Genomic DNA, 24,380 nt, shown 5'->3' with positions numbered 1-24,380 from the left:
ATTTATCTTGTTTATTGATCAGTGTTCTGTTCATCCACCATTCACCATGTGATGGTGAAGTTCGTGCTGGCAAACTTCACAAGTGAACTGCAGCCTCTAGCCCTCTGCATTATACAAAATATGAAGGACAGGAAGACACTGGTTCAGAGAGCAACACAGTCAAACCATATGAGCAATAAAGTGGTTAGCCTATCAGCATATAGTGGTCTCAAGTAGATATTTGCTTAGCTCTCTGCCTTGACAAATTATTTCCTTTTTTAGGAAGAAAGGTCCTGCTACTCTTCAAGTTGGTTTGTCCTTGTGTTCATTATAAGAACTACTGAAAACATTGTAGTATATTCGTAAATAATCACCTATAAAAAGGGGGTCAGTACGGCATACCGTTGCGTACCAACAGAAAAAAAAGCACTGGCTGCAAATGTTCAAGATGTTTTTCATGTAGTGTATAAAGATGTAAAATGATAAGAATTATGTTTTTTTCTTCAACAGAAGGCAAGTAACGAACAGCTGGCAGAAGTGGATTAAAAAGGCAGTCTCGCTTTTAATGTGCTCCAATTTAACTCCTGTTTTGACATACTAAATAATGGTTTTGCCTGGGTGAGCCATGTCTGCTCAAAGGAGAGATCTGAAACTGATATCCTTGGATCTGTCCGAGAAGTTGCTGGTGCCATATCTCTCAGCCTGTTGTTGACAATACAACAAGCTGGAAGAAAAAGAAGGGGGAGGGGGGTCCCAGCTGAATACAAATGAGGGAAAAGTTCCACTGTCTGTCTCTTATGCTCTTTATTACCATGACGTTATATTACTACTCCTTCTTATGGCTGGTATCACTTGAGGATATTAAAAAAACCTTTGCAAAATTAAAAGCTTTGTTCAAATGACAGTGTGAGAAAGACACCATTTTTAAAATTAGTCAATTCTTTTTTCTGAACTATAAATTCAAATAATTTTTTTCCTTGGGAACTATTTAACACTTGAAATATGGAAAATAAGAGTGTGTTTTGTCTTCACCTCTTACTAAAGTATATAATAATTCCACATAACTTTTATGAAAAACTTTATTCACCTATGAATTTCAGTGACATTTGGTGAATCATCCTAAAATCAATAACTACTTCTGTGAGAAAAATGGGTTGTATACTTTGTTATACTTGATCTTCTGTGAATGGTGACCATCACTAAAATCGATACGTGAATATTTCTTTTTTCAAAAGTTATGTGAAATTTATGTTTCAGGAAATGAAAGACATGGCAGCAAATCAATACACTAAAATGAATTACTCGTATATCTGCAAAACTTTCATCCATAAGTGAGTACTTCCTTTAAGCATATTACATGGAATCATTACATATTTGAGAGAATTTCAACCATGTTTGTGCTATGAATTTAAAGGGTTTTACCTTCTTCAGTTCATTGGTGATTTCCTTGTTTTTACCACCATCCCAGACCAGAACTCTTGATCCAGTAGGCTTTTGCCAGGAAATTAAGCAGGTTTCTTTTGGATTGAGACGCTTTGAATAAGCCCTGTAAGAATCATACAATCATATATGTTACTATTTAAAAAGGAGCCAGAACACATGGAATTTTAATAATAATATTGATTACATTTTAATCAATATTAAAGTGAAGGTGGCTAATGGAGTACACTAAAAAAATATATTTTTGCATTGTGCCACTTTTGTTGCATAAACTGTATTAAGTAGAAATTTCAGTGAAAAATGCAGGCTCAACCAGGACTTGAACCCAGAACTCTGGCATACTGTGCCATTATTCTACCAAGTGAGATACCAAGCCAGCCCTTGTTTCGCCATTGCTGCTTTTACCTGCATGGGACTGTATGCTTGAAACACGTCTCCTGTGTGTGTCAAGCAGTAAGGTAATTTACACCTCTATGGTGGGGAAAAAAAAGTAGGTGTTGTCGATGTCAACAGTGTTTCAAAGGCAACATATCCTTCAGCAGTAGCACTGACAGAGAATTCCACACAGGTAAAACAGCAAGACTGAAAATTCAGGTGACATCATGGCTGGCTTGGTAGAGCAATGACACAGTATGCCAGAAAACCAAGTTTGAGTCCTGGTTGAGCCTGTATTTTCCGCTGAAATTTCTACACATTACTGTGTGTGCCAAACCAAGATGAAAAACTAAAATTATGAGTAATATATTAAATCCAGTAAATTGTATAACATATCACATTATTCGGACTATGAAGATTGAATGTATCATGTGGGGAATGTAAAATGTGAGAATGTAAAATCAGGGTTCGAGTGTACATATTTCAGGGTTGGCATTTTGCCCAGGTTTTTTTTTCGAAAAAACCAACCAGGGTGGGTTTTTTCCAGATAAAAACCCAAACCTGCACAAAACTGGTTTCTTTCAGGATATGTTTAAACATATATATTTTAAAAATGAAATACATTTTTCCCCTGGTAGTAATGTATCGTAACATTCAATTTGTATTGCTTTATACCCTGTCTCACTTATCTGTGGAGCAGACAAATGAAATCAAGTCTCTGCACAAGTAGTGACGCGAGACAGCTCCACCAATGCACACGAGGGGGGTGACTGAATTGCATGGGGGGAAGGGGGTAAGTGACTGCAGTTACCAGACTTTGCAGCAGTGTGTACTGCCCACTCGATTTCCTCCTCTTCTGTGACGCGATGTGCAGCCTTGCTCCAGAGATAAAGGAAACAGGGTATAGTTGACTGAATCAAAAATTATTTAACATATTCTGTTCTAAAATATTTGTCCAGCAGCTTCATTCTGCTCTTCCTGGATGGTCTAATAGTTAATGCTGTTGCTTTGTGATTGGTTTTCAGGGTTACATTCCCTGAGAAGGCACATTCTTTGGTTCAGGGTTGCATTCTCTGAGGAGGCACATACTTTGGTGCATCCAACAATCAGACTACTGGGGAGGGGGGTTACAAAATATGTTATAACCAATGCTTTTCTTTTTCTGGGAGTCAACAATGGCACTCTGTACTGACACCTTATTACATGTGAGGACTAATAACATTTTATTTTAACGAGAGAAATGCTTGTGATACCAGAAATCCTGGGTTTGAATCCCAGCTTGGGCATTGGTATTCTTTGTATGTCCCTTCATCAATTTCATCATATCATCACATTCTCATCTTCGCGATTAGCCAAATGTGGCAGAAAAAACTAACTTTTTTGCAGTGAGACTTTAAATTTTATCAATCAAGCTTGTTACTTTCTTCCCCCTGCAACAATACTAAAATTTAAGCATGTTAAAGTGTATGTTTTTCAAGATGCAGCATGTTTACTAGTAAATACTATTAGTACTATTAATACTATTAGTGAATATTAGTGATAATCCATTCTGAACTTCAGTTTATGAAAAAAATATATTGTGAATGCAGAGTTGTGCCTATGTTGAAATGAATTATGCTAGAGCTACAAACACACTTTTTATCTCATTTATTTCATTTCCTTACAAGATGCCATAGACCATTAAATAATTCGAAAATACTATGCAACACAATGTGTTAAATCTGCTTCAATACAGTTTTTTCACAGTTCATCACAGTTGTGTTTTCCCATTATTTTTCTGGGTGTTTCAAGCATCAATACCTCCTCCGTGTATTAACCATGCCATATTTAATTGTCTGACTTATAAATCTTTCAAAATATTTGGCTCCTATGGAAACGGCAATTCCCATGGTTAACACACTTGTGACCCCCAATTTGGTCCCCAACGCTCTCCAAACATGTACTATATTTCAAAACATTTATTGTCAAACTATAGCTTAAGTGATGCAATAAAATTCTTAAAAGACTTTCTCTTCTTAATCTCCAAAAATGTAGTTTAGGCATTTGAAAATGTCATCAGAATTTCGAATCTACCTCAGCATATGAAAAATCAAATTTTCATCTCTACGATCTTCAAATGATATGAACAAATGCAAATGCAAAACAAGATCATTCCCGAGGTGTATTTAGTTGTGATTAATTTCAGCTAAAAACCTCTAAATTTGCTACAGTTATTGTGGTCTGAAAATAGGCAACTTACCACCACCCTTCCTAAAACACATACTATATTACAGTGGTATGTGTTAGAAGAGGACAAGTTTGGAACACCGTGGAAAGAGAGGAGTAGTGGAAGACCAGAAGAAAATGGAGAGGCTTGACTTCTTTGCTGACCCAGCCAGAAGTAGGAAACGGCAAAGGATGATGATGATGATCCTTAAAATTAAATATATTATTTTTCACGGTGTAAATATCAAAAAGCTTGCACGTACCTCGAGTCTTCCACTCCCCTCTCTGACACTGTGATAGCACTGTTGGTGTGGTTGACTACCAAAGCAGGTGCCACTCCAGGCTCATAGGACATCATCCTCACGTACACACCTTGCTCAGTCATTTGGGAGTCTACATTGATTCCTCCAAACTGAAAGAGAAAGAAATCTATGAATGTTATAGAGCTAAATGCAGGTTGAAAGACATACAAGGTTCGAACTCATTATAAAATCAAATAAGGTAAAAAGGTAAAGTTTCCCTGTGCATGTAGCACCGTGCCATACAGGGAGAAGGGCGGAAAAATTCTGGGTCTGAGTGGCAGTCAGACACCCTACAAACTACACCACCGTGGCCCAAATTTCCTGACTTTGAGGGTCCAGGCACTTTTTAAGTAACTTTCTGAACCACGCTATAATTATTTACGCCGTGCTGTCTGACGAAAGTAAGCCCAGTGTCGCAGAGGCTTTGAGCGCGAAATTTGAATTCGTATACATAATGGAGAAAAATCGTAATAACTCTGACACTATGGGACCAATCTACTTCGGATAACTTTTGTTTTGCAGGTAATACATCGGTGCATGCAACCATGTAAAATTTGGATGCCCCAACCGCGGGGGGGGGGGGGGGGTTACGGGCGGGGGCTGCATCCCCCGAATTTCAATGAAAAAAACATAAAAATGTGGAGTTTGCGCCCTCTTCTCCAGCTACTTTGGGGAGAAAACCGGAACTTTTGCTTTTTTTTTCAAAGAATGGACCTTCCGCAACAGAATGAAACTTGATTCATGTTCGTGGGTACAATACAATTTGAATAATAAGGCAAAACGTAAAACTCTAGCGAATTTTAGCCAATTTGCATATTATTCATAAAATTGTTATGTAACTGACACTATGGGACCAATCTACTTTGGATAACTTTTGTTTTGCAGGTAGAACATCAGTGCATGCAACCAAGTAAAATTTGGATGCCCCAACCACGGGGGCTTACGGGCGGGGGCTGCATCCCCCGAAAAAAAAAATGTGGAGTTTGCCCCCTCTTCTCCAGCTACTTTGGGGAGAAAACCCAAACTTTTGCTTTTTTCGTTCGCACTTGCATCTTGTGTAGCTTCTGTCAATCTATTTCTTCCCTGTTGACTCGGCTCTTTGTGGAAATATGTGTTGTGGAAATATGTCCGGAAGGAAACAATTAGGAAATGATTGTGCAACAATTGCGCGTTAGGGAAATCGATGAGCTGTTATATGATACGAACTGTTTTTCCTAACAGAGGAAGGAAGGAAGCCTTTGCAATCGTTTGTTTTGCCTCTACTTCTGGAGAGACTCACGCTTCTGGCGCCTCTGGCAATCGTCAAGCTTCATTGCATTTTTAACATAGAGGCGACAGAAAGCTGACACCGCCAAACCTCATCATATCCCCTCTCTCCTTGCCCGCCCCCCCACCACTACTTCAGCTGGATCACCAGGTCTAAACACAAAACACAAAGAAGAATGTGTGCCTTATCAGTACTAAATCACAGTGTTGGAAGCTTGGAGAAAAACAGTATCGTAAATACCAAGCATTCATTGTGTCTGTCAACTGAACAGCGAACACATGAGCCCAAAGCCCAAACACGTGACATATTCCGAGAAAGGAGGGGGGGGGATTAGGAATTTTCGTACTCTGAAAAGATTTTACTCTTATTGAGTGCTGAGCCTGGTATTTAGATGATTCTGAAGTTCTTCCAACTGCCTGCATTATCAACTGTTTCATAACAAGGCAAAACTCATTGCAGTAACCTGATTCCATATATTAATTAAGGAGATCAGCAACACGTTCAGGTTCTTCATGCAGCATTTGCCATTTAATATCCATCATATCACATAGAATATTGGTTATTAGTGTCAATTTCATTTATTTGTTACCTTCATTCTATTTTCAGCTATTTTACATCCCTTCTGTATCTTTTGGATTAATTGCGACAGTGAGGATGAATGATGAACTGAAGATTGGACAAACACAATGATAAACCTATGCTTCAAGCCAGAGTTGGGTAAGTTACTAAAAAAATACATTACAGTTACTGTTACATTGCTTTCAAAAGTAACATTACATTGCTTTGTCATACAATAAACATATTAAACTGTTTACACAAGTACCTGTTACCTGTAGTGCACGTTTTCTCAATTTAACTTTAAAGGACAAGTTTAAAACAACACAACAAAGCATGTTTCATCCTTGCAAATAAATTCTCCACTTCTGAATTTATCAAGGCAATGCAAAGTAAAGAAGTTTGGTTTGGTTTGATTTTATTTATTTTAATTCAGTTTTCTGTCACTTTTGGTTAACCCTTTCCAGATGAGTGACAGGCTACAATTTTTCTCTAAAAAGACAACTGTGTGAATGAAGGGTGGGCTAAAATCACAGTGTGTTTCTTGTGAACGTGTGTTGCCGAATTTAACTTGTATTCATGTCGAATTAGGTGGCACTTTTGTATATACTCTTGAGAATAGCATTTAATAATTTATGTCCACATTATGAAAATTTATTATAATGATTCAAATTCAGATTTTGCAGTTAGTGATGATTTCAATCCTAATAGTGTTTTTTTACCTTATTTTCGTGAATTAATTTTATAGTAATATGAATTCAAAATAAGTCTTCAGTAACTTTTATGAAATGCTTTAATTTTATTTTTTTAGTTTCGAAAAATTGGTACAGAAAAAATCATAAATGTGAGAAAATTTGTATGCAGTGTAACATATTATATATCTGTGAAAAGAGGAAGTGTTGCAGATTTTACAAAAAAATAAATAAATAATAGTACATCTAACAGCATATTTTCTGTTTTTTTTTTAAAAAACAGAAGAAAAAAATACATCTTCTGGGGAAAATACGATGTTCTAAGTCCTGTCCGGAAAGAGTTAATTGTAAAGATCGGGAAGAGTGATGATATGATGCAATTGATGAAAGAACATGCGCAGGCTGGGATTTGAACCCATGACCCCTGGCGGCAAAGTACAGAAATACTTTTAGAATTACACATGAATTTTCAGTAATATATTACTAATGAAAGTACCAAAACAGTACATTACCCCCTCCCCCCCCAAATCTTGCTCGACCAGAATTTGAACCTGGGACTTCTGGCTTTGTTGCATGTTGTGCTTTCGTATTGGTTCATCCCTGCATTATAACAACATTACATTAACATAAACTTCTATTGTTTACAAACCCCTACCTTATTATCCAACTTTAGCAAAACTGTATCAACGGAATGATAGCAAAACGGAGCAGTCTTCTGCTGGAATCCTGCCACTCTCAAAACAATTTCTTTCTTGTTCGAGCAGGGCCAGAAGGGAGCGCAGGAGTCAGCTGCTACCTTTATCCATGGATCCGAAGGCCTGTCCACTTCCTGGCACTCAATGTCGTACGGGGCCTGATTTATCAATACATAGTAGGGAGTAAACACCACTAGCTTTGTAAGAGTTGTGTAGCCTAGAATAATGGATACTCCAATCTGCAAGAAACAAGAGTACACCAAATGGGTCACAAAATGCATTCCAATTTTCACATTGTAAAACTTACATGAGAATTATAAACGTAATGATGTCTCATTCAGTAGACATATTACAAACGAGGTCAAATCACAATATTTACCTTGTTTCGTCTTCTGAATTTTCTTAGTGCAGTGGAAGGGTTACAACAGAATCAAAATAGTAAAAAGGATTTTGTGAAGTATAAAACAAATTGTCCTGTTCATGTCACTGAAGTGGTACACATGTTCTTGCAGCTACCTTGGAAATAGGTCAAGGATAGCTTTACTCTATCTGCAAACATTAATCTATTCTATTTCAATTTTGGTGCCTCTTTCCTATCTCTCCATGTTTGATTGATTGAGATGATGTTTTTAAGTCCACTTTGTGCACAGTAAGGCTAATTGGGACTGGACTTACAGTTTAAAGTGGGATCTGAAGCACTATGTGCCTCCACCAGGAATCGAACCCGGGACCCCGTGATTACAAGGCTACGACTCTACCACTGCGCCATAGGGGAGGCCCACCTCTCCATGTTAATCAATACAATTAGCTTGAATGGTGAAGGGGAGAAAGGAATAAGCACTCCTATACTCTGTCCCGGAAATCTCTGTGCAAGTAGAGACTCGAGAGGTCTAGCAATGAACACGTGCGAGGGAACAGGAATGCATGGAGGGGGAAAAGCAACTGCAGCTACCAACTGTTTGCATGAACACGAACTGCTTCACTCCATCCACTCACTTTCTCCCCTTCTCTACCATTATGCACAGCCTTGCTCCAGAGATTCCCCAGATAGAGTATAGTACCTTTGACTTTGCAGTACATTATGTTAACAAATCTACCACAAAAGTTAACTGTCTCATCTGCAGTACGTATGTATTAAATTTTCAAAACTGTTAAATTGTTTTTAATTTAAATGTGCATGGTCTAGAAGAGTAGTTCTCAATCTTCGTGACACCATGGCGTAGTAAATTACTTTTTAAAGCTGATGCTTGATCCCAACAATTTACTTGCATATACCTTTCTACTTGTTTTACATTAATTTATATGCACCCTTGAAATTAAATATTAATAAATAAACTATGGTATAATCATACTGAGTAATAGTTTGATGATCTAGGTTTATTGACAAAGTTGTCAACCACTGGATCTAATTAATATCTCATGGCCCATTAATTGGTTCTAGGGCCTTGTATCAGGCTGCATGCTGGCAATTGAGAAACACTGTTCTGTTCTAGAAGAGTATAAAAGCAAAGTTGAGATTTTGAGATGTAAAGCTGAGATATAAAGAGATAGGAGGGTCATAAGATTTGGATATTAGTCCAAGGATTCAAGATTCCATTCCAGAATTTGTGATCAAGATATCAGATTTAAGATTCAGATATCAGTACCAAAAATAGAAATTCAGATATAAGAATAAAGATTCAAGATTCAGATATTGCATCTAGAATTCAGTTAATTATCCAGTTTCAAATGCTCATCCCTATTTTAAAGAACAACTGTAGAACTCTTAAACAAAATAATGAAAATTTGTATTTGTGGTTCTGGTAGCTTACCTGATAATTTAACTGTTTCCCTTTGCATGTTACACTTCCTGAGCTGCCAGCAACATCCAATGAGAACTTATCCGACCAATCACTGTCATGAACCTTGACAGTTGCCTTTTTCTTTCCAAAGAAGGACTTGGCTCGGAAGGAGAACATGATGGGTCCCTCGAAATCTTCTGGGTGGTAGAGGACGTTGGTGGTCTCATCGCTTTGCTGTGGAAGAAGCACAATATTAAGCTAATGGAAGCATGTAACAGTAATACACAAACAGCAATGCAATATGTATACAAACCCATGCACAAAAAATTCCTAGGTTTTATCTAAAGGTAGAAGGAACTGTATATTATTTAAGGGAAGGAATTTTGCTACTGTTGGTCATCATCCAGTATGGTATTAGGTATAAAAAAAGTTACATTTGTAAGAGTAAAATAGGTCAATGGAAAATACTCAGTAGTTCATTGGCACAATTTCACATAAAGGAAATACAGTATTTAAATAAAATGCATTGTATTCTAAAAACTATTGTAGCAAATAATCTTACCAGTGTTCATAGTTTTAATGTCAATGAATAAAAACACTAAATTATTGCAGAACATTATTAGCTTTCTAACGTATATGATGCAACCCAAGCAGCTTTTCATTGGATGACATGAATGTTATCCACTGCTTCTTTTCAAGTAGTTCCACTGGTGAAGTAAAACATCTATGCTAGTCAACAAGCACAGTAATTTAATATATCAATATTCAGACAAATTTGGCAAACATTCTGACACACGTTCTTATTAAAACAGAAATAGTAAATCAACTAGATAATTTGAACCATAGCATATCGTGGTTTCAAAACTACTTCCATACATTACCTACTCTTTGTTTGCCTATTTCCAGGCACACAAAACAGTTTGCACTGTTTAAAGAATGAATATGCTCCTAAACATCATCTATGAAAAAGATCAGTTTGCAAGGTTGCTTAAAAGAATCTCTATTATAAACAGAAACTGATGATAAACTGTACAGCATTACCTCATGAATGTTATTTTTCTTCTACACTCTGTAAAAAAAAATTAGCATCACTGTATTCTTATTACGGATGTTGACAATTTTGAGTTTCGCATGCATGCATCTTTCCTGCACAACTTGAAATCAGTTGATTGAAGTATTGGTCTGGATTCACTGCGTAGTGTGGTGTTATTCTTATGTTGATTTAGTGTTTGGAGTGTCCGCTAGAGGGTGTTGCAGTCAGTTACTGCTGCAAGGCTTTGTAATCAATTGTCAGGAATCTGTAAAACGATTGTTAGTAGTGCAACTTGTGACGTGTTTTATGTTGCAACTACATGTTCATTATTGACAGTTTGTATACGTTATCATATTTGTGAAGTGTTCTGGTGCTGTGTAGCGTATTTGAGCATGTTTTTTCGAAAACAATGGGCAGAAAATGTGACATTTCACCACGCAAGCAAGGAATGGTTCTTGCTTTGCATATCGATGGTCATTCTCAGAGAGAAATTGGTCGACAACTTCAAATGCATCAATCCACAGTTAGCCGCTGCCTGCAAAAGTAACAAGAACATGGAAAATCATCACTGAGAAGTCACTGTGGCAGAAAGAAAAAGACATCACCTTGACTGGATCGTATGATAAAGGACATGGCACTGAAGAACAGATGAATGAGTTCACGCCAAATTGCACATAAACTTCAAAATAAGGTGGGAGTTAATCTTACTCATGCTACTGTAGTATCCCGACTAAAGAAACAGGGTGTTTCTAAACACGTCCCACGTAAAAAACCCAGACTTACTGACGCACATGCAAAAGCTAGACGTGAGTTTGTCACACGTTATGGCGCATGGAATGATGCAGATTGGGAACATGTGATATTTTCTGAAGAAAAACGATTTAAATTGCTGGGGAATGACAGCTCAGTTAAACTGTGGATGCGGAAGGGAGAAGAACTTGCAAAATCTTGTAGTTTAGAAACTCAAAACTTTTGTGGCAGTGTAATGATTTGGGCATGTTTCTCTGCAAAAGGGATTGGCATGATGCATAATTGCACATGGACCGTTAAGGCTGATCAATATCTGGAAATCCTGAATCGGAAAGTTCTACAAACTGCAGGACATCATTTTTCTGGACAGAATTTGGACTACTTTATTTTTCAAGACGATAATGAAACCTGTCACTGTGTTCAGGTGGTGAATAACTGGTTTCATGATATGAATATTGAAAGACTTTGGTGGTCACAAAACTCTCCAGACATGAATCCTATAGAAAACATGTGGGCTATGATGTGCAAAAAACTTGGTAATCAGACGTACAGGTCAAAAGAGGAACTTATGGCAGCAATTGTACATGTTTGGAATGAAATTGAGGTCGAATATTGTCAAAATCTAATTCATAGCATGCCTCGTAGGTTGGAAGCACTTAGGAATGCCAGGGGTGGCCACACTAAGTACTAGTCAATGTATTTACTTACTATCATTTCAAATTAACATATCATGATGCATTTAAAACCTTTGTTCAATCTTTTTACTTGTAAAAATTGTCTTTGTGCGAAAACGTTCCACAAGCTATGTTTGCAATAATTTTGATATTAGTTCTGTCAAGCGCATTATGTACGTAACTATGACCTAAATAATAAAAATATATTGTACAGATATAGTGTTTTATATAATTGTTAGGAAAACAAATCGACAAGCCGAATTAAATCAATAAAACAACTGATAATTGACGAGCGAAATGCTGACGACCAAAAATAATGAAGTGATGCTATTTTTTTTTTACAGAGTGTATTTGTTAACCAGGAACATGTACCTATGCTATAAACACCAGGGGCTTGTGCTGGTTGTACAACTCTCAGTGTGTGTAGAAGTCACAGAGGTGAACAACTTTTCTTCAGTAATGTTTTTTTCAATGAGGCCTTGTTATTTTACATGCTCGAAAAAAATAATGCCATTTTCTGTCCTGTATATATGCGGCAATGCAGCACAAAAAGTTGTTTGCCTTGCATCGTCGTCTACACACTTTGGAAAGTTTGTTGTAGTCGTTCAAAATATTTGTCATGCTTTGAACATTGGTGGTTGCTTCCACAAGATCAAATGCAACAAAATTTGATAATATGTCAACAAATAGATGTGTGGATAAAGTTTATACAAAATTCACTGCATTTATAAATTCTCAAAATCTGAGGGTAAGACAATAAATAACAGGAATTTTATTCTAAACTTCATGGAGATTTATGCACAATGAAAGTTTGTATTTCGGGACTCAAAATGGTTCCTTAGCAACATGCCATAAAGGTGTCGTGACGATCGAGCAGTATGCACCTGTGCAGTAGCTCATACAACATGACCGCTCCACCCTTGACTTGCACTGCAGAAGAGCAAGGAAGTGTTATTCATTTTTTGTGGTCAGAGGGAGTGAAACCTTCTGAAATCTACAGCAGAAAGAAGGATCAATACGGAGACAATTCTTTAAGTCAGGGGGAGAGTGTACTAAATTAAGGTATTCGCTGGTCAAGTTGCTGTTTCACTGCCTCAATTGCCACACACACTGGCCTCCCACTCTGGTGTTCATCACTGACAATCCATCTTCAGTTTTTAAAAATGGATCATTCCACCCATTCATACACTCTCCCCTGACTTACATAATTGTCTCCGTACTAAACCATCATTCTGCTGTAATTTCAGGTTTCACTTTCTACATCCAGAAATGAATAACACTTTGTTGCTCTTCTGCGATGCAAGTCAACAGTCGAGAGGCCATGTTATATGAGCTACTGTACAGGTGAAAACTACTTGATCGTCACGACCCCTTGGTGTTGCTAAGGAACCATTTTGAGTTCCGAAATACAAATTTTCAGTACATAAATCTCCATGAAGTTTAGAATAAAATTCCTGCTATTTAATGACTTCCATCATATTTAATAAAACAGAAAAAGTTTTATATAATCAATTTTTAACCTCACAATCCACACAGTAATAATTCAAGCATAGGAAACAATTTTAGAAAACCTTAAAAACTAACTTCAACAACTCGCAAAAAAGCAACACGAACAACTACATAATAATGAAGATCTTAACAACCAATATCCTCACTTCTAGTATGGGCTCTGCTCAACATAGATTAGTATAACAACATGGTATATTAAATTGCATAGAGGAAAGTGACTACACACACACCATAATAGAAACCTGGAACAATGACAAAGTTGCAGCTTCTATCACTTTGTAACAAGATAAAACTGATAAAAACTACAAAAATTAACAACAGCACAACACTATACCGTGTCATTCACTTCTTGTGGACACTGTTGATGCAGAAATTGAAGATGCATGGTAACATTATACCAGCACAATACTCTACAGAAGAATAAAGTTTTGCTAAAACATTAAACGGAAACCATGTTTCCATTGCATGTATGGATGAAATCATTTAACTTCTTTTTTTTTTTTTAAAAAAAAAAAGTGTAATTCATGGTAAAATACTAATGATGATAATGATATACCCATAATTGGAATAAAAGAGGTATATTACAAGAGAGAAGGCATTTTTAAAATAAAAAATGAAATGTGTATTTTAAACCTAAACGGTAGTATTTTATAGGCTGCAGACTATAATATCGCTTTTGTGAATAACTTTAATAATACTGCTAATTACACTAAAAATGAAACACTTGGAAAAAGCACAAAAGAGAAAAAAATGAAAAGGAATAGCAACAATTTTCTCTCGGTGTTTAAAACTGAAATACAACAGACCTCAACTGACGTGTTTAACTACAAGAACATTTATAGTCCGTCGCCAATTGTTGCAGGAAGAGAAACAAATATTGTTAAGAATTTCGCATGGGGCTTACCCGATACTTCGAAATCTTAAGACATGTTAAGTTGAACTTCTATATTGGTTTTGATAACAAAAGGCAGATCTCAATAAGCTCACTGGATTGATTGATTGAATTACTTTATTTTACTTTGTTTCTTGTGCCACTATTTGGCTAATTTGATGAGGATGAGTGATATGATGAAATTGATGAATGGAAACTCACAAACATTGATGCCCTGGCCAGGATTCGAACCCGGGACCCTTGTCATCATAGCCCGATTTGTGCTAACCACTCTGCCAAGCTCACTGGAGTTAAGGCCAAATTACATAAATATAAATAGATATATGCTAATGAGTAAGGTTAAACAAAGGGTATACAGCATATACCACCATATACCCTCAACTACAGCCCTGCTTACATCCTCCTACAGTTTCCACCATGACAGTGTCTATGAGCAATGGATGAAACACTGCATTTTGAAGTGCCATGCTGTTTTCTTATGCTATTTCATCCGTTTTATCATGTGATAAAGTGACAACCCTATAACGTATCTTTGCCAGCAAAGGATATTCAACAGCATTTACTTCAATGCAACTAAAACAATGTTAGTAGTGACATGCGGGAAAACTGCACTCGTTCATCAACACTTGCCTGAAATGGCAACTCACCCTAACATCCATAGACAAACTAGAGAGGCTAGCAATTGACATATTCGATGCCCATCGCTGAAAGCAAAACCATTTCATTTAACATTGCTGTGTACCAAGAAGGGAAAAGAGAACACACACACACTTGTATTAGCACTAGAACCTTTACAAAGCATTTAACTCTGGTCAAGGATTTATCAACCTGTAGCAAGACCGAGGTCCAAATGATAAGTATAACATTGTCAAAATATGAAGGTTTCGTTGTATATAGTCTGACATATCATTACCAATGATGTACACTAAGGATCACAGATCCACCCTAGAACCTTGTAAATGAAAATAAATAATAAAAAAAATCGTCCAGATAGTTTCTCTGAAAACTCTTATTTCAGACTCATATGAGATATAGAAAAACTTGGAAAATGGTTTTTCAAAACCGTGCATTTGCTTAATTAGTGTAATTTAGAATAAAATTCTAGTTTTTAAGTGTTGAAAAGAAGAAAAAAAACAGAGTTTTGATTGGAATCCTACAGGGTGAGGCAGAAGTCATGTTACAGAGGAAAACAAATATGTGCATACAAACATACACACGGCTGATGTGTAATGGTTACAGTGACAGCATATGTTCAACATGCATACCATTTGCTTGAATGCATGATTCAATTCAAAGCTCCCATTTGGGTAAACATCTGCTAGTGTGGAGGGGATTGATTGGGAGATGGCTCCTTTGATCCTTTCTTTGAGGTGGTCCATGCTCTTAATTTTCTTAGTGCATACATGATGCCCTTTTAAGCACAAATCTAGGGGTGTTAGGTCTGGTGACCATAGTTTCCACTCAACAAAGAAACTATATGTAACCTGACTTTTTCACCATTTTGGAAAATGGTGGACTCGTATAATAAGTTTAACTTATATTCAAATTTCGAGTCAAAATATAGATTTTCGAGGCAGATAAAATTTTAAAAAGACATCTACAGTCCCGTGCGAATTAATCGGAACAAGATATTTTTATGCATGATAAGTGTCTCAAATTTGACTATGGTTTCATGATGAATCTACGACAAACCGTGTAATACAAATTATATAACAGAAAGAAGAACATATTAGCTATTAAGAAATATTACGAATATGTAATTTATTGTTTCTGAATAGTGTAATTGATGAACTAGGGTATAAGTACAAAAAATACATAAAGTGTGTAGTTATTGTCATATTTCAATTAATTCGCACGGGACTGTCTGACTGTCCGTGTGTGTGAATTCGCCCACTATTAAATGTATGAACGTTGAGAAAATATTTCAAATAAAGTAGGCCAATCAGAAATGAGGTCTACAGTCCCATGCGAATTAATTGAAATATGACAATAACTACACAATTTATGTATTTTTTTTGTACTTATACCCTAATTCATCAATTACACTATTCAGATACAATAAATTACATATTCGTAATATTTCTCATTAGCTAATACAGTCAACTCTCGATTCAATTACCCTTCACAGTTTCCGGGAAAAGGGTCGTTATTTCGAAGGGGTCGTTATTGGAATTTGCACCAATTTTCAGCTTAAAGGGAGCTCAAACGGACACAAAGATGCCTAGGGGATGGTAACACCATTTATCCTGGTAGTTATACAACCTGTTATGCACAGGATGCGTGTTGTGAGAAGGAAAATAGAGCATGAAAATGTTTTCACAAAAGAGAATTTAAAATAATGTTACTTTGTTTCAATTGTGCACAGTTATTGCGTTTCCAGGAAATTCTTACAATTCTAGTTCATGAGAAACCCGTTTGCACTGAGACCAATGGAAAGGAAAACAATCTCTCGCTTATTGCAAGCTAAACTCGAAGAATTTTGACACCAGTCACACTGGTGCCAGCAAAAGTCGGGAGATAATCGGGCAGAATGAATGTTGGATTTTATACGGGTTTACTGGAGCATTGTCTGTTACAAGATTAACTGGTAAGATTAGATCTCTCTGGAGAAACAACACAACCTCTCTAGGTACCAGACCAAAAAAAAAAAAAAATAAAGACAGGGCTGTAATTTTCGTTCTGGTTCGGCTGTGTAAAATACATCGTAAAAAAAAAGTCACTTTTCTTTGCTTCAACCAACTTCATTCACCCTCCTTCCCCATTCAAGGGAGCAGTCCAAACTCCTTCCTTGACTTGCATTGTAATCCAGCGTGAAAAAGGAAACTTGCAACTTGCGATCTGTTTTCACCCAAACACGTCATTAAACAGTGTGGCAGTGGATAATCATTCGGGTTTGGAATTGAATTTCACTTTAAACTATATATTTAGTCCCGATTAGCCCATCAGCATAAAATGAACTGAAAACAAGCTTTATGAAACTGCACATTTTCACATATCAAAATGGAAGATCGTTATTTACTCTCATGTTAATCGACAATTTAATGTTGGATTTAGGAGTATTCTCGATGTCAAACACCCACCCCTCCAAACGTTTTCCCCTTGAATAATGTCTTTTTAATCAGTCTCAGCGACCATTCCTACATTGAACACACCTTTTTTTCCCCTCCACATGAATGGTTCTGAAGAAAAGGGGATGCAAATTAAATTTACAGATTTGCTTATCAGAAGGCGCAGAACATGAAGTTATTTTAACTCTTGTTTTCTTTTCTGGAGATCCAATGTCGTTATCGTCAAATCAAAACAGCTTTGCGAGATTCAAAACAATGACTTTTTCCTTCATGCTGGATGAGTCATCACTGTTATCCGCAAGCAAGAGCTTTGCAGACGCTAGACTAAACACTGGCGCCAGCTGCATTGTAAAAACAAGGAGACCAGCTGGAAGTTCGAGCAACAGGTGGCGGAAGAGAAAAGTCCCAGCATTTTAAAGATAACGCAACTGTCAAAGACTGAACTTTTAACAGCAGTGTAAAGAAGAAAGAAATGACCCTTGCTTTACGTTTTACCATGCAACAGACAATAATACGGGCAATATTTCCTATGCAGACAACAGCATTAAAAAGTAATAATAATAATAAATAAATAAAAAAAACTGAAATCTGCAATTATCAACATTGCCGTGCACACCAGTGGCGGAGAATGAGCTGGGGAAAGGGGGAAGGGTCACTTTTTTTTTACTTGTTCTATGGTTTTTGTTAGTTTTCAAGAATATATCCGGAACTGGTTTCCCCATTTTAGTAAAGGAAAGGAAGAGGGGTGGTTCCTTTTCCACCCTCGCCTGTAATCAGCCCGCATCAGCAAGAAAATCGTGGCTGAAACAATCTGCATCCCCCCCCCCCCCCCTACGTTTGCCTGCAGGAAAAGAGGGAGAAGTCAGTCAGCCAACGGAACACTTTTTTGGCAGATATTACGACATTGACACAATTATATGACCAATCAGCATTGGGCATACATGCCCACACACAAATAACCACAGGCCAACCTAAGTACAAGGGCCATTAGGTTGGCATCAGGGAAAGCTTGTGAGAGCTATTTTCCCAGAAACTTGTACCCCCCACCCCCAATTAGAATCATGGGTCATGTTTACCAACCAGTTGTCACTCATGGGAGGGGTAGAAATGCTTTATTTATAAAGAACAAACCATTGTTAGGCTAACAGCAGCCACCATGGAGAACAAAAACCGTGTGCTCCAAATCACATGTTTACTAAATCTTTTATTCTTTACTGAAAATCAGAGATAACACTCACCCATAGGTAAAATAATGCCTAATTTATTAAAAGTAAACTCATTTGCAATTATCTGGCATAACTAAGCCAGAAAAGCTGAAAAAACACTTTTGTTTATGCTTTTTAAGCAATTGATAACTCTGCCATCTGGTGGGAGAAAGTGGCAACTCTCCCAAAGACAAGGAAAGATCTCAAAGGACTCCAGCTGGCCAATGAGAAGCCGTCAAGGCTGTGACGTCACAGAGGAGACTTTCAGATGGCCTATTGTGTTCTGAGCTTGCTAGTCAAGCTCACTTGTATTACAGACCCACCTGAGAGCAGGTCAGCTTGGAAGTTGCTGGTAAAATCCAGTGTGAGAATGGCCACCTGTGCCAGCAACAAAGGATACATAAAGGGAAAAGGGATCTAAGGTCCTGTTACAGTAAACACAGGCCTAAGTGTGTGTGACCAAGTGGGATATTGTGTCCACAAGTGCATTTAAGGATCCCAGTGAAAATTCAGCAAAATAGCGAGTTTTGTGTCCCTCATCCATGTGGAAATCCAGACCACATGGTCGGCAGAACTGACGCCATAGAAGCATTCATAGGATATCAAAGAATATCCAAGTTGTTCTTAGCCATCCATCCAAGAAAAGCCAGGAAAACTCATTTATCACCCCCCAAAGCCTTTGTTACACCAAGGAAGCACATAATATTAATTTTTTAGTGTGGTGTAACACAAATTTGTCCATGTGTCGGGATGTGGCGATAAAGAGTGAAATAGCGTGTGTAAGGCCCCAGGTATGATTGATATAGTGTGAAAACGGCTGATATGTAAGTACAAAATCTTTTGTATATCTTTTTTGTGTCTTGTACAGTGAAGTGCTCATGTTTGGTGGCAGCTATGCCATAAGTGATGTTCTTTTCAATGAATAAATATGTCATTTAAAGGTGTCTGACCTTCTATCATTTTAGTGAATCATAAGCCTATTAAGCCCTCCTCTAGTTACCGATTATTAAAGTTAGGCTAAAGTTCGTCTGTTGCTTAACAGATATCTCAGGGGATATCTGTTACTATACGGAACACCACACGTGGAATAGGGTCTGCGTGTGGCCGCGTAAAGCATGTTTCTCTTTTGTTTTTGCTGCTTTTGATATATTATATATTTAAAGTTAATCTTTTGTAAAACCAACTTTAAAGCAACGTAATATAAACGAAGTAAGCAAAACCCACAATATAAAAAACAATCCCCCTTATAATTAGGAAAACGTATGAAGTGGGAAACGGGAGTTATGATGCACGTAAGATCGAAGTAAACTTTTGTGGAAACCTGGATGACAATGCATTAAGCGGGTTGACGATCTTTAGTTCACCTATGTGGTTTTGATTATCTCTAACAGTTTCGCTTTTTTATGAAGTGTTGCAGGGAACAAAGAACACGTTTTGAATGAAAGCGGTTACCGGAAGTTGTCGGCTACAAGGCCGAGAGTTGCTCAGTCACGGGAACCTGCTGAACTCTAGGTCAGAGCTGGACAGATGGGCCAGACTTCCAGGCACCACGCATCTGTATTTTCGAACATTCCTGCGATCTTATCTCTCAAGGTGGTGTATTTATCGATGAAAGAGCTTGACCTGCCATACACATTGGCAAAGACTGCAAGTCCAGCAGTCATTTCGGGCTGCTCCCACCCTCCCCCGCGAGTTTTCAGCAGCTCTTAGGACAAGGAAACAAGTCAAGTTGATTTAAATTAACATCCAAGCACAATCGATCTTCTCTTCTCGCGTATCCAAGAGCAAGCGTGGCAAAACAAGCCTGGCGCGTTGCGTAGCAGCAGTCGGGTGCGGGGTAACATTGGTGCACTTGAGGGAGGGGAGGGTAGAGGTCAAGTGCTATTGGATATCACTCAAGCATGGTGTGGTGGTGTCTATTTTTAGTTCAGACCTAATTGTGAGTGGTACAGCGCTTGTAAAGGGAATGAGTGGAGGAAAAAACAACGCATTTTTCGGCCGATTTCCTTCAATTTTTCAACTTTTTTTCTAAATTTTTCACAGTTCCTGGGAAAAGGGTCGTTACTTCGAGAGGGTCGTTATACCCGGGGTCGTAGAATCGAGAGTTGACTGTATGTTCTTCTTTCTGTTATATAATTTGTATTACACGATTTGTCATAGATTCATCATCATGAAACCATAGTCAAATTTGAGACTCTATCATGCATAAAAATATCTTGTTCCGATTAATTCGCATGGGACTGTAATATTCATCTCAAGTAGTTTATTCACCATTTCCTGAAACACTGAAAAACCTAGAGTAGCAAAGGAGAAAAGTCTACCTTATCTTTTTATCCAGTTGGTCCAAGATCTACCCAAGTTTCGGTTTAACTCCTATGGGTCCAAAACAAGAATCTGCAGAGAAACTCTTTGGATCTAAAATTTCTATGGGGATATAAGCAGGATCCATGACTATTATGAACAACACACCTTCTCAAGCATTATACAACATTAAAAAGACTTATCTTTATGTACGGAACACCTACTGTAAAAATATAGTATTTTAGAAATATGTGAAAAATCTAAATTCACCAAGTACATCAATGGTATTTAATATTCCTTCACTGTGTACGTGTATGGCTAGTTATTAGGTCAATAAAGTTGTGTATTTAAACACAGAACATTACACAATGAAAATAACACAAGCTGTGAAAATGGTCAAACTGCTTAATGAACAGCCATACTTACATCTTCATAGTAACAATGCCACTCAAGAGGTTATAAATTTATGTGAAATATCAAATTTCTCAATGTAAGCTACAGTAATATTATTATTGCAATATGAACAAGTTCTAATTACTTAGAAACAAACTCAGCATTAATGAGATATGTAAATGTTATTAGCACATAATTTTCATTCATATATACAAAAAATAGCAAGATTTTTCTCGATAATAAGAAAAATATTGAAGTAAAAATGTGAAAAAGGTGCAGTTATAGCTGAATAACAATATTAGATCATAGATTGGTGAAGATAAATTCTCTTGCACAAAAAAAAGAAGTAAAAAGGAATGTCTGAAAAAATATATGCATGCTACATGCAGAAGAATCATATTGAAAATTTACATATTTTCATCAGACAAGAATCAGATTTTAAGGTTTATGTGTAAAATGCAGCCACAAAATTGAATGCCATATTCAAACAAGGTGGCCAGAAATGATGCAGCGCTGTACAGTGCAGTGCAGCATATACTGTACAATCAGAACTAAATGCAGTACCTCCATCAAGGGAAGGCATAGCATATACGATCAGTACTCAATGCAGTACTTGTACATCCTTTCATCAAAGAAATGTAGAATATACAATTGGTACTTAATGCAGTACTTCCACCAAGGAAATGTGCTTCACATACTGTAAAAGCATAAACTCTCAAAGTTGAACTGGACACAATTCCATTACACTCAAAAATATATATATGAATATTGGATGAACTACATGTTTCTCTGAATGAAATGTTCTGCGATTGGATGCCACAGGCAGGCAATACAATCACAAATAAAGGTAAGAAAAATGCATGCAGCAAAAGTTAATGACAATAGATTGGATTCAAGTTCATCTACGAAATGCAAAAGCGGTTAGTACATTCAATGTTGATTTTAAAATTTCACTGAAAATTAACCTCTGTTATCTGCAAGTGTAACAAGGCTGTATGTTTCTGCTAGATGTACAGGGTAGTCCATAAGTACGGACGGTACAACAGGAAGGTATAAAACAGACCCAAATATGATAGAGGCAATACTGGATAAGGTATATGACCACAATGGTGGCCATCTTGGATTCAACTTCAGTATTTTAAATGGAAAGGTGGGCATGCGATATATGAAAATGGTTTAGAGTTTAAAGAGAAATATGTTGGTATGATTCACTCTTGTGCAACTTCAATTCTAAATCTGTTCAAGACCTAAGTTTGTCAGTATAGGCTCTCTTCTTTGAAGCCTACTTGTCCTGTTCCAGGTGACTTGTGAAATTAACACTAGAAGAAAGTGTCGAGATCTTCTTGATGTCTGGTGAGCAATCCTGTCGTGCTGTTGCAGATTATTTTACAGACGATTTGCAGATGCGTACATAACATCAAGGCTAATTAAGTTGCTCTTGCATGTAAGCCCCAACACATGTACATTGGTAGAATCCTGTCCCCAGCTGTTCTCCTATATTTAACAGTTCATCTATCTTTCTCCCTTCCTTTTCCTTGTGAAAGAAAATCAGTCCTGGAGCTTCAGGTTTCTGGTTTACAAATTTCTTGGTGATGTTTCAAAAACTCAAGATTATCTTTTTCTTTCATGGCCCCTTTATGCTCAGAAATGCTAATTGGAACCATCTAGAATTTAAGGATTTTGAACAATTATGCAATGTGCCTCTACTAGGAATTGAACCTGGGACATCTTGATTACAAGTCAACAGTTCTACCATTATGCCATGGGGAAAGTCTAAAGGTTCTTCTGCAGGACAATGCCATACTTCACATAGTGACTGTCATGGTAACACCACCATAACAAGTATGCAATCATAGAATAAAAATTTTCAGCACTTGAGAAGAGTACTCAAATTCTGATCATCAGCAAAGCTATGAAACACCAAAACAATTAGTGTGGAACATTTAAAACTAGGAGTCAATTGTAGCTTTTTCCTTTGATATGAGTCATTGTCTATGTGTACAGACCAATACACACAAGTCATACAAATATGAAAGAAGCAAAAACATACAAGATTTTATGTGACAAAACATGTGTGTATTATTCTAATTTGTACATTTATTTTTTGTTCCTCATTGTGATGATGCAGATCAATGAGAAAAATTATGCAAGAACCGATCCCAAGGCTGAGAAACCAGAAACTTCAGTTGAGAGTCCAGAAAGGTAGTTGACACTAAGAAGCATCACCATCAACACAGAAGACTGAAGTTGGAGCTACTGAGAATTTACAAGAAAGGCCTTCGAGCATTATACAATGTGCGCTAGTTAATTAATGAAGAATTGATTGACTACTCGAGACAGAACGTCAACATGATGAATTTCCCTAAACAGAATGGAGTTTCATTCGCACATTAACTGGTTCTTCCAGAAAATACGTGGGTTGGAGATTTAATAGTGGCAACACAGCTGTATACAGTGGAACCCCGGTTTTACATTTTCCTGCATTATACATTCAATCTTGATGATCCCAATATAGCAAAACATTATGAAATATTCCTCGATTTTACATTTTCTCGCATCTTAAGTTCTTTTGGATTTGGTCCCCTGAAAAACGTAAAATCGAGGTTCCAATGTATTCGCCATGAAAGGAATCCATGCTTCTTGCTTATAACACACATTAGTTTGATACCTAACCTACCTTCCAGTAAATGGACTCTTCCTTCCAACACTAGATGCATGTGCAGTGACGAGAGGAATATAGTATCAGTGTTGGCAGTCTAAAGTTGTGTACTTGTGTAGTCAGAGCCCCACTAATGTGAAAGTTATGGTGATTCTCGTGTACGACTGTGATGGTGTTATCTTAACACATACTGTACCTCAATGAGCAGTATTACTGTTCATTTTTGGAACATAAACTGCGACCTGCATTGTGAAAGAAGAGGGGACACTTTCTGCTGAATCCTCCCATCATTTTGGAGGACAATGCTCGTGAGCATGATCACCTGTGGTTGATTTGTTAGCTCGATGGGACTGGCAGGTGCTCTATCAGCCCCTGTGTCTGATTTGATCCTTAAAATGAAGGAATCACTTCATGGTATTCACGTTTGAACTGTTCCAGAGATGCTTCAGGCAATAGACCAATCCATTCGAACTATCAACAGAGCAGGCACTGCTACAGCTATTCTAAGACTCCCACATCGCTGGCAATGGGTTGTACACAATGCTGGTGACTACATTGAAGTGCTGTAAAAGTTTCACAGAAGTATCTCTTTTGTATGATTTGTA

At 37.2% G+C, this 24,380-nt stretch overlaps 1 protein-coding gene across 2 annotated transcripts in view; it reads right to left on the bottom strand.

Moving 5' to 3' along the window:
• Vps13 (vacuolar protein sorting 13C) overlaps nucleotides 1-24,380 on the bottom strand; it is a 168,880-nt gene that overhangs the window by 37,668 nt on the left and 106,832 nt on the right. For both annotated transcript variants that reach the window (XM_083110859.1, XM_083110860.1), the window contains 4 exons: nucleotides 9,322-9,525; nucleotides 7,471-7,749; nucleotides 4,263-4,411; nucleotides 1,402-1,525 (listed from right to left, as the gene is read on the bottom strand). In XM_083110859.1, coding sequence (XP_082966985.1) covers nucleotides 1,402-1,525; nucleotides 4,263-4,411; nucleotides 7,471-7,749; nucleotides 9,322-9,525 — 756 coding nt within the window. The remainder of the gene's footprint in view (nucleotides 1-1,401; nucleotides 1,526-4,262; nucleotides 4,412-7,470; nucleotides 7,750-9,321; nucleotides 9,526-24,380) is intronic.

This window comes from Lepisma saccharinum, chromosome 24 (assembly GCF_977018435.1).
Source record: "Lepisma saccharinum chromosome 24, izLepSacc3.1, whole genome shotgun sequence".
NCBI classification, from domain to species: Eukaryota; Metazoa; Arthropoda; class Insecta; order Zygentoma; family Lepismatidae; genus Lepisma; species Lepisma saccharinum.
Note: the sequence above shows the minus strand (reverse complement) of the source record. Positions and strands in the feature narration are given on the sequence as shown.